Source organism: Planococcus citri, chromosome 3 (genome assembly GCF_950023065.1).
Source record: "Planococcus citri chromosome 3, ihPlaCitr1.1, whole genome shotgun sequence".
In the NCBI taxonomy this organism is placed as follows: domain Eukaryota; kingdom Metazoa; phylum Arthropoda; class Insecta; order Hemiptera; family Pseudococcidae; genus Planococcus; species Planococcus citri.
Window position 1 is genome coordinate 77,489,876 of NC_088679.1, and position 11,479 is coordinate 77,501,354.

Below are 11,479 nucleotides of genomic sequence, written 5' to 3' on the forward strand. Positions count from 1 at the left end.
TACTTAGTTATTTTTATATTGTGTTGTCTCTAGTATTTTTGACGTTGAAAAAAATGTCATTTTCAAATACATACTTGAGTATCTTTTTGAATTTCGATTGAAGTATAAAAATTAATGCTACAAGTATTTATTTATGCAGCATGAAAATTTCCTTTAAAAATTTGTATTGAAATTATGTCAATTTATTTTTTGTAATTGGATTTTGGAAATTTGTTAAATTCTAAATTTTTACATTTACGTAAGTAAATGAAACGCTTCATTTTCCTCTTCTAATTCCAAACTGAAATTTCTACGAATTTTTAAAATGAAAAGTTTTTACCCCCCCCCCCCGAAATCTACATGGTCGTTTTTAGGAAATTGGGGGAATTTTTGACATTTTTCATCTCAACTTTTCGTATGCGAATTTTTGAATATTCGTTGAATTACTCGAGAATTATCATTTTTTTTGGGTGGTCTGTGCCATTTCTGTTTCTTAGCGATTCGTTTTCTTATCAACGTTAAAACTTGAAATCGCAAAAAAAAGTCACAAAAAAACATAGACAGGGTAAATTTTTTATTTTCCATCATCGATTTATTGTACCAAAGCAAAACAGTGCAAAATAATCTCATAACTACACTCAAGATCTGATGTCGTTTATTCTAATTCAAAATTGACTTGTAAAATCACCAAACGGAACATTTATCGCTGTTGGGGTTCATATTGCTGCCTTTAGGACATTTCCAAATCTCAGCGAATTCTTTTGAATTTTGGAGAACCCCGTTTACGCGAACTGCATTCGGGCTATGGAATTTGAAATAGCTCATATACCACGAGTATATGTTTGGATTTTCACACCACACCTGTTGAGTAAAAATGACAGAGTTTTTAATCAGAATTTTGTAGGTATCTAATCAAAGTGCATCGTATGAAAATTATAGGTATAATTATTACATACATTGGCAAAAGCTAATGTGAGGAGTTGCTCGTGAGTGAAGTTTTCAAACTGCGGAAGAATCGGTTCCTCTCCTAATTCCGATATACTTTTTCTGTAAGCGAATAGTGATTCCTTGAATCCGCCATTATCCGAAATGTCTTCTCGTAATGATAGTTTACTGTCAACCTGGTCAAACAATTGTGTAAAGATTATTTTATCGTCTAATTTGGCCATAGGCGAAGAATAATTCACTGAAAAATCGAAAAATATTCTTCATGCTTGAGGTTTTGGCTGGTTATGTGTGCCTAGGATCAGGAAAGGAAGTTACAAAAACTTGAAATTTTGAAAAATTCAAAATGTATATCGAGTTTTGGGGTTGAATGGTTTTTAAAAATCAATTTTGTACTCTTGAACCATAGATTTTGATACCCAAATTGTATTTTCTGAAAATTTTTGTATGTACTTTCCCTGTAGAACTAATTTTGAGGTTTGGGGGGTGGAATGATCTTCAAAAGTTATTTCTGCGATCCTGAAACTCAGATTATGAATCCACTTCGGTACTGTATTTTTGAAAATGATTAAATTTTACACATTCACTTATAGAAGCCCATTTTAAGTTTAGAGGTTGAATGGTCATCGAAGCTTGTTTTTTTTTTTTAATACATACTGAAGAAATAAATCACAAATAGGCATCTTTACCTAGGTAGGTATTTGAATTGATGTTTTCATCATTAATTAATCGAGATTCCTACCTTTTGACTTGATCCACCGAAATCCGTGCTGTAATTGGCGTATGTATTAACGAAGCATTTAGCTTTTTCCCGGTATGAATTTAAAGTTTCAGGTTGCCACCAATTCTCAAGATTCCCAATCTCATTGAAACGTCGTCCTGAAATTTTCAGACATATTTGCTATTGAACTAGGCAGGTACGAATAAATATATTGTATTCGTATTTTTAAAAAGAAATTTCATCTTGATCTGACCAGTATTGTCGAATGCATGGGTCAATTCGTGTCCTACAATTGAACCAATTCCTCCATAATCTAAGGCTCTAATTTTAAATTCACAAAAATTATTAATGGACTACAAAATGTGATATCGAAAGACCCTCTATTCGAAGCATTTTATCATTCTTACTCACCGTAGACTATTGTTGTATATTGATAATCCAATAATGCCAGCTGGAATGACTGGAAAAAAATTGTAAAATGGTTAAATTTTTATGGGTGCGTAAAAAATTTTATAGCATCTTTTAGATTATGCGTTTACATAGTCACTCATAGTACATATTTTACGTGCATACAAGGTGGGAACTACGTACCTATGGAATTCAGTTCAGGTGCGTAGAAAGCATTGACAATGGTAGGAATTAGAATCCATCTGTAAAAAATTTGAAATTGTCAAAATTGAGTTTTTACATTATTAAAAAAAAAAAAAATGCAAATGGGTAAGTTTCATCTTTACTCAGCGTTGCTAAAGTCATTCATTTGATTCAATGTGCTTGAAATATTTTTCACTCTATTTTGAATTATTGTTATCGCCGTATCGTAGAAATTGTCGGTTATTTTTGTCTAAAATTTGTTATAAAATTGTGCACACGATTATTTTTATTTAATTATTAATGGTAGGTAAGTGGATATTTTGATATGTAGGTAACAGAAGTGTAGTAAAAATTGAAGAAAATTGTGAATCCGTACATTTTGATAGTACTCATTCAGCAAGTTTGTTGACTTGATTCCATCAGGATATACTATGTAAGGCTTCACTAACTGTAGCTTATTCAGTGCTCTTTGTCTGGTAGTTTCATCCATCCAGGGGACTTGCTGTATAATTTGTTTGAAACTGTCTCGAATATGATCGTACATTTTGCGAATCTGTGCAGACCATTATGATTACTCAATTTAAGCAATTGTTGACATCGATCGATTATCGATGGTTTGGAATCGAATAATAATGAGGGACAAAACTTGAGTTTTTGTTGCTTCGTTTGAAAATAAAGTGTCAGTTTCCTCAAAATATAAGTATGTAAGTCCATTTTCTTCTCATTTTTGATTTAGGTCATTTCAGTTACTAGCCTGATTTTTTTTTTTTTGAAGGGAAGGTTCTGAACTGGCCCTCAAATTTCAGCGGATTTGTGTGTCTTTAATTTTTTCCTACTTAATTTTAATCAGATGTGATTATTCCAGGTAGAAAATCCCCGTATCCGTGAATTTTCCAAGAATTTTAAGTTTAATTTTAAATTTTGCAAACCATTGTGTGCCACCGTTTTTTTTTTTTAGAAAAGAATCAATTTCTTACGTTGGTTTTAGCATTGATGTACTTTTCCTTTGTGGCATATGTGTAACTGATAGCCAAACCAAACGATAACTTGGTCAGCTCAGCGCATCGTTTTTCTCTATTCGAAAAAAAAAAACAAAAAAACAAAACGAAACATTAAACAAATGCAAGTGTGACTAATTAAATACATACATAATTATTCCTACCTACATGTGTGGATTCTCGAAAAAAATGTCGCAGAATTTCGACCAAATTCGATGAAAATCTTGATTTTGAATTGAAAGTCTCTCAAAAAAAAGTTTAGCTCCGGAGGCGTTTCTAGAGGGGAGATATCGGTTCTCAAAGAGGGAGCACTTTCGAAAAAATCTGGCTCTATTGCCTACCCAACCTGGTTTGGAGAAAACGGCCCTGTTCCAAAAGATGGTATTTCAGGCCCTTGAAATCGAAAATAAATTTTGGAGTTCTACTAAACGGTCGAAAATTTTCAAATCTTTTTTTTTGGGGGGGGGGGGTCAAATTCATGAATTAAAAATTTTTTCTACTCAAATATGTCGCAGTATTTATGCTAAAACGTGGAAAGATATCAAAAACTGAGGAAATATTCATTTTGTAACGCAGAGGTGCCAAATTTTTGAGTCTTTACTACCAATTTCAAAAAAATCAAAAGACTAAATTGGTTCATAGATAGCACAAACTCTCTCAGTTCCTTTCAAAGTGGATTTTTAAAATTAGCCTACAAAATGAAATTAACACTGCTTTTGAAAATAAAGAATATGTACTTTCAGTGTTCTTTGACCTTGAAAAAGCATTTGATAAAGCTTGTGTAATGGGATATTCTCGGGTTTACAGGGGTTTAAGCCCTAAGACTACTCTTTGCCACCCTTCTAAGGATTTAAAGCCCTTCTAGTCCGCATAGGACACGAATACCGCAAGGTAGGTAACTACCTATCTCCGAACTCCGTACACATTAATGTACCTACGAGTAATATTCCAATAATAACACAGTGGTCTTACAACAACGTGTTTAATGAAGATATTAAGCACAACTACAAACGTTGCTACGATATGTTTTACAATACCAATCACTACGTGAAGGATTCTGCTGTGAAAAGGCGTTTCCCACTATAGAACATACAAGCCAGCGTAAAAGCTTGATCTACTCTTAACGATGAAAAGGAAACTGCGAGGTGGCTCGCTACGGCAATCTCGGCCGACTACGGCCGTCGTCTCCACTGAACCAACACACCAGATGTAAAGCTCTTTAATACAAGTATGGAAATAGATTATGCTCTCAAGAAAGTCATAGCATTTTACGTATGTGTTACATACTGCGCATGGCAGGTTGGTGTCATCACGCGTCTGTGCTTAAAGCTCTTTAATACAAGTATGGAAATAGATTATGCTCTTAAGAAAGACTTAGCATTTTGCGTAAGTTTTATGTACTGCGCACGCACAAATCTGTTCACATTGTACAACGTCGCACCCCATTGGTTGCTCCAACGCGTGATGACACCAACCTGCCATGCCCAGTACGTAACACATACGTAAAATGCTATGACTTTCTTGAGAGCATAATCTATTTCCATACTTGTATTAAAGAGCTTTAGGTGCTGTGCTGATTCAGTGTTGCCACCTGCCTGGGCATCAATTTACCACTGTAGAATGGTAACATGGAGTCCCAAGTGCCCTCTACACTTGGCGCTACAAAATTCTCAGAAAATTACACTCCTTTGGAATTTGTGGACACTTGGCATACTTTATTCAAAACTTTCTAACAAATCGTTCTTTCAGAGTTCGCCTAGATAACACTTACTCAAAACCCTTTGAAATTGAAAATGGAGTTCCTCAAGGTTCTGTTCTTAGTACAATCTTGTTTCTGATACAAATTGATGACATTTGTGATGTTATAACTAAACCACTCTCTTTAAGAATTTTTGCTGATGACTTAAACATTTCTCTTAGATCTAAAAACATCAATCTTATTGTGGAAATAATTCAGGAAACCCTAAATCGAATTGAAAAATGGGCTGAAACAGATGGTTTAAGTTTTTCAGAATCTAAAACACATTGTGTACTTTTTTCCAAAAAAAATCAAAGTAACCACCTACTCTAAAATTTGAAGGCCGCTCCTTGGAGTTCAAATCTTCTACCAAATTTCTCGGACTTACTTTCGATAAAAAACTAACTTGGACCCCCCATTTTCTAAATGTAAAATCAGAACTCTTGAAACGTACCTTTCAATTTATTAAAAATAATTAAAAACCCTAAATATAACCCTTCCCGTAAACTATTAATCCATCTATATAAATCTCTCATACGCAGCAAAATTGACTATGGTAGTCCATGATTTACAAAAATTTCCAATAAAACAGCCAATACATCTTGAAAACTGTTCAAAATTCTTCTTTACGGATTTGCATTGGAGCTCTTTACTCTTCACCCATTGATAGTATCTACTGAGAAGCTGCAGAACTACCCTCAAATTTCAGAAAATCACTAGTAACAAATAAATTCATTACATCAGCCTCAGCTAATCCCTCACATCCCCTCCAAAATCTTATCTCAATATCCAGCTTACATCATTTCCAACAAAATGACAACCCACTTGCTAAGTTCATCTCTGAAATAAAAAACCTTGAAATTGATCTGAAAAATCTCATTCAAAACCCCATAACCTACCCTCCTTGGCTATTATAAAACCCTTACAAATCGATTTTCAACTGAGAAATTATCCAAAAAGAAACCATTCCCCATTAGAAATCAAAAGCCACTATCTTGAACTCATATCAAACTACACAGAATTCAATTTATGCTTTACTGATGGTTCCAAAATCTCTAACTTACATATAGGATATGCTTTCTCAATAAATGGAAAAATTTTCAATTTTAAAATTTATGAGGTCTCTTCAATATAAATACTGCCGAACTTCTTGCAATTCACCATTGTCTTTTGAACATATCCACCACACAGCTTGAAAACAAAAACTTTTCAATACAAAGTGACTCTCTTATTAGCTCCTTAATATCCATACAAAACATTTTTTCGGATCACCCTATTGTTCAAAATATTCACAAAATTCTGCTAGATCTCCAAAATTCAAACCACACTATCCACATTATGTATACTCCTAGTCATGTCGGCATTGAAGGAAATGAAATTGTTGACACGTATGCAAAATCAGCCACTAACCCCCCACCCATCACCATTTTCACCCCTGACGATATAAAATCCTTCGTTAAACAAAATACTCACTCTAAATGGCAAAATTTCTGGTCATCACAGACATCAAACAAACTCTTTCAACACAAAAAAAAAATAATCTACCCCTGGTAGAACCTTGATCACCTAAACAGAAGAGAAGAAATAATTATAACCTGTCTAAGAATAGGTCACCCTAAAATCACACACAACCATCTCTATCAAAAAATTCCAAAACCCCCCCAATTCTGTGAAAATGAACCTACATCCATCCAACATTTACTATTCACTTGTCCTAAATTACAGCAAAAAAGACTATCTCTCCAAATATACCCAAATTCAATGGCCATCCCAGACAACCCTTCTGAAATCCAAAAATTTATAACCCTACTAAAAAACACCAACCTAATAAACCTAATCTAAATCCTTCTCTCCACGGGTGTAATAATCCTGCAATTATAAACACCCACAAAAAAAAATTGAAAAAAAAACAGTCAAAAACACAAAAATCTAAGATTTTGCTTTTTGTGAAAATCGCTGCTAATTATAAGTATCGCTTTAAAAAACCTGATATTTGCAAAAATTGTCAAAATGTTGCACTTCCAAAAATCGCTAAAAAAAAAAAACGCTGCCTTTTGCTAAAATTATTGTCGAAGTCTTGTTTTCTGCCATTAAGTAGCAAAAAGTGTCGTCTTTTGCCAAAATTGCCAAAGTCTCATTTTTTGCCAAAAATTGCTAAAAATTGTGTTGTTTGAAAAACGAAAAATTATAGTTTTTTGGTAATTTTTTTCTGCACTAAAATGTTTTGCCAGTGTTTTGTCACTTTTCTGGGTCACTTTTTCAATTTTTTTTTTTTGGTATCAATGTTACTTTTTTTTTGGAAAAAATGAATACGAGCCCTGGAAATTGGCAACACTGTTTCTAAAATATTTTTCCAGTTTCAGAAATGATTTCATTCGATGTTTTGGCTTGATTAATGCGGAGCCTTTGAAGTGGTCTCTGATTTTGAGAGCAACTAGGTTTAGGTTGAGGCAGAATCTCTAATTCTCGTACAGTACTTCTTTTTAAACTGGCCATTTCCCCCAAAACAGGTTTGGTATAAACTAGTGCGAAAAAACCGCGATTTTTTCGAAAATGCGTCCTCTTTGAGAACTCATATATTCCTTACGAGAGCACCTCTGGATCTAAAATATTATTGTTAAGTGAATTTCAACTCAAAATGAAAATTTTCGCCGAATCAGTCAAAATCTTGGTGCATTTTTTGCGGGGGGGGGGGGGGAGTTAATCAAAAGATCTCATTCGTGTATAAAATTTTCGAACAAGAATGATCCGAATTACTTACCTAGCTTCGATATTATTTATTTCGTATTTTTTTTCGAAAATATTAAAATCAACGTAGGGTAACAGATCGGAAACCACTTCCCACCAAAGTCCAACCACTGCATAGAATTTTTTAGGAAGAAAAGAATTAGTAATTCTGATTAAAATAATATTAGCGTTATTACGAGTAGGTAATTCTTATGTAAGTATCATACTACTCGTATTTAATCGTAGACGTACCAAGTAGTTTCACATTTTCTATTTTGTAAATATATCGTATCATTGTCTTGATTGTATTTAAATTTTCAATGCCAATTTGAACTCGTCTTGGGTCAGTGAGATCCATTTGTACATCTAATCCAGTAAACGTTTCTTCTATGTATCTCGTCCAATTCAACTGTAACAATAAAAAAAGGGGGGGTCAAGTTCAAAGTTTTCATATACGATATAGTTGATTATTTATGTGAGTATGAACGAATATAATAATTATGACTTAATCACCTTTGGGATTGTTGTATTTACTTCTATTGCAATACTATCAGTTAAATCTTGCAGTTGTTTCAAGGAGTATATGACTACCGGTGTAGAATTCAACATAGAAAAAGGCATCAAATTAATCTGCGAGTAAGTAATAAGTAGATATTAGGTAATTGAAACACAAGCATAGGAAGATGTATAAATATGTTACATTTGGAGAAAAAAATCAACTCTGTGTTGGTGTTTTCGATTAATATTTGAATATTAGGTAGGTACCTACGTATCAATGTTATAGCGAGTTGAAATAATAATTCATTAGCAATTACCTGTTCAATTTCACTCCTTTGAGTCAGAATTTTTTGGATAATTATGTCTCTCACGAAACTATAAGTCGAATTCCAGTGTTTACAAGAGGTTGAAGTACTGTCTTCGCACATCCTACGTATGACTTGAGCCATAAATTGGTTTTGGTTATTGTAATACTGGTCAAATTGTCCTACTGCTCGTTTTGATCTGCTTGATGTTCTAGAATTGATCAGTTAACTCTTTACTACCCGAAATATGTACAATTACTCTTGTATAGGTTCGAATTTATTCTCTCGTATTATTTGTACCATAGGTGTATATTTAATTTGTATTTTGTTGGGATAGGTATACTTACAAAGTGGATGAATCGAGTAGTTCTGACATGGGTCCTTTTTTCTTCAAATAAATCACATTCAATGTTCCATTATAAGGATTAAAGCTGGTTGTAAGATCGAAAAACATCTTGATTCCAGCCAATTTGGCTGCTTTGGCTAAAGCTGTCGTGTAATCGTAGTTATTAATTTCGTCATATCCGAGTAAGGAAACCACTGCAGGTAGACCGATTTCTCGTAAAATGGTTTCAATTGGTTCTAGTTTATTACTGTAAGCAGCTTGAAGTACAATGGTGAATTTTATATTTGATGATTCTTCAGCATATTCCAATAATGCGAGTTATGAGTAAAGGTACGTACTATTGTTCAAGCATAATGCATAAAATTGTCTGCTTTTGTGGACAGCTTCAGGTTCGTCTTGAGAGTTATTCAGTTTGAGAAAATCTGCACATCAAGCACATATACACGTTCCATAATATTAAGTATACGAGTAAAAGTCCACTTTTGACAACGTATCAAAGGTTTTAAGCAAAGTTGAACTGATTCTAATACCGACTTTTCTTTTGAATGTCGAATAAAATTGATGAAAATGATGGTTGATTTACGCGACTTAGACTTTGAAAAATAATTTTTTGTAATTTTTGGAATGTTTCAATGGTCAATATGAAAAAAAACGTCACCACGATTTCTTATTGATACTTGAGTTGAGGGTAAATAATTTTTAGAATTTTTGAGCAATGGACGCGATGAAGAAAATATTATCATTTTCAACTTTTCCAGACAAAGCATAATATGGTGTGAATAATCATACCGTGAAGTTCTGCTGTATTTTCAGCTGTTCTCAGCGTAATAGTGTTTTCTGGCATCCAACTTGGATTCTGGTGAACGTTAGGCCAATTTCCACAGGCATACTTGTAGAAATCATCGCAAGGATCTGCTTTGAAATTGATGGATTCTTTTAAATTCTGTGCTAGATTATGGGCAACAAATTTGTTCAGGATGTAAAATTTGCTTGTCAATGTGAGCATATAAAAGTCAAATAATGTGTATTGAATTTTTATCACATCCTCGTCACTTTATTTTCCAAACTATTTTCTTGAGAAATGTAAAATAACAAAAAATTATCTACCCACCCTAGTAAATGAAAAATAATTACCAGCAGATAAACATTCCTTTGTTTGACAAATATTTTTAGTGGAATTCTGGGCTGATACCAATGAAAATAAGTTTAAAACTGAAACGAATAAAATGAAATGGCCTAATTATAAATAATTGAATAAAAAATACGGCTATTCTTGCAGCATTCATTAATTGGTATAAATGGCAACTTACGTAAAAAAAAATTGATTGGCGACGAAGCGAATGAAGCAGTGTGTAGGAAACTTAATGAACGTTGTCTTTTCATTTTAAAAATATTTCTTAGGTAGCCTAAGATATTAACATTTTACAGATTTATTTAAAGTACTAATTTATTATTTAAAAATAAGCTATCTAAATTATTTTTATATGTACCTGGATTTTTAACAAATGAGAAAATGTAATGCTTACTTGAATGAAGAGTTGGATAAATCGCTATACCTATACTTACAATAATTCTTTGTTCATAAATTGAATCAAATATTAATCGTATTTAAACTCGAATATTCACATGTTGAAAGAAAAAAGTTTAGAATCAAAACAAATGACAACTTTCAAGTACTCGAATCGTCGGTATCAATGAATCAGTTGATGCAGATGCATTTGATTTTATTCACAATCAGGAACGATGGACTTCAGCACTTCGAAAATATGACCGATTAAGTACATTGTTGATCAATGCCAATGTTTGCGAATTTTTCTCGATGCAATTATAGCGAATTGAAAATATAATGATCATTAAGGCACGTTTATTGGATCTTTTTGTGTGATTTAATGATAATACCTAATATCTAATGGCGGACCTTCACTTCATTTTAATTAACCTTTGCTAAAAATTGCATCTGCATCGCTAATTATAGGTACCTATTTTGTTTGCGAAGAGAAAAGGAAAAATCTTGCAAAAACAACGTCTTGTTTTCATTTCTTTTTTAATTTATCAGTTTATTGAATCGCGTCGGGTTCAAACGTAAAGGGAATTTTTATATACTTATGTGTAAGTAGGTATCGAACCAATTTTTTTTTTTTGAATTTCACAGCATTGTGGATCGTTGTATAGGGCCTTGGGGATGTTAAGATCCAATTTTGAAAATCATGTGTATATTGTAACTGACAAGGGAACTTCTCGTCTTGAGGTGACCGCCTTCGATTTGAACGAGACTGTGATTTTTAGAAAGAACATGGTCAGGGACCCCCATGAACAAAATTTAAGCTGCCCAATTTATGAATTTTCGATTTTTGGCAAATTTTAGAGTCCAAATTTAAAATTGGTTATTTTTGGCGATTTTATTTTTTTTACATGGATTATTTTTTCTGAACGGGAGTTTTTCCAAAATTTGCGTGATGCTGATTTTGAAAACTTGGAGGAAAATTCAGTTCGCAATTTTAAAAAGTAATTTTGTCCGCGAAGATTCATTTTTCGAAAATGAGATGTTCAATAGATGCAAAATTCTCTCTACTTTCGATTGATATGGTTTTATCTCTTGATAAGTTTTTGTTTATTTTCATCAATTTTTTT

General features: G+C 32.9%; 1 protein-coding gene and 1 long non-coding RNA gene across 3 annotated transcripts in view; one reads left to right on the plus strand and one right to left on the minus strand.

The window, feature by feature from the left end:
- Positions 1-11,479, plus strand: part of LOC135839437 (uncharacterized) — a 72,782-nt gene that overhangs the window by 49,545 nt on the left and 11,758 nt on the right. The window lies entirely within an intron of this gene.
- LOC135839418 (neprilysin-11-like) lies at positions 539-10,552 on the minus strand. 2 transcript variants are annotated; one of them, XM_065355431.1, is made up of 19 exons: positions 10,375-10,552; positions 10,159-10,254; positions 9,983-10,060; positions 9,638-9,796; positions 9,187-9,270; positions 8,850-9,105; positions 8,515-8,713; positions 8,213-8,329; positions 7,952-8,108; positions 7,734-7,830; positions 3,214-3,310; positions 2,613-2,789; positions 2,380-2,486; positions 2,237-2,295; positions 2,057-2,105; positions 1,899-1,966; positions 1,667-1,803; positions 936-1,100; positions 539-840 (listed from the first exon to the last, which is right to left on the minus strand). In XM_065355431.1, the coding sequence occupies exons 2-19, from the start codon at positions 10,229-10,231 to the stop codon at positions 664-666; spliced, it is 2,256 nt and encodes a 751-aa protein (XP_065211503.1). In that variant the 5' UTR covers positions 10,232-10,254; positions 10,375-10,552; the 3' UTR covers positions 539-663. The 2 variants fall into 2 exon arrangements, with proteins under 2 accessions (XP_065211503.1, XP_065211504.1); XM_065355432.1 differs by having other exon boundaries at positions 10,415-10,546.

Bases quoted from the DNA above. Each gene is read 5' to 3' on its own strand.
- LOC135839418 (XM_065355431.1), bottom strand. From the start codon at position 10,231: ATGAAAAGACAACGTTCATTAAGTTTCCTACACACTGCTTCATTCGCT. The intron at 2,790-3,213 runs GTAAGAAATTGA...TGGTCTGCACAG, and splicing joins ACATCAATGCTAAAACCAAC to ATTCGCAAAATGTACGATCA. The intron at 1,804-1,898 runs GTCAGATCAAGA...TGAAAATTTCAG, and splicing joins CCATGCATTCGACAATACTG to GACGACGTTTCAATGAGATT.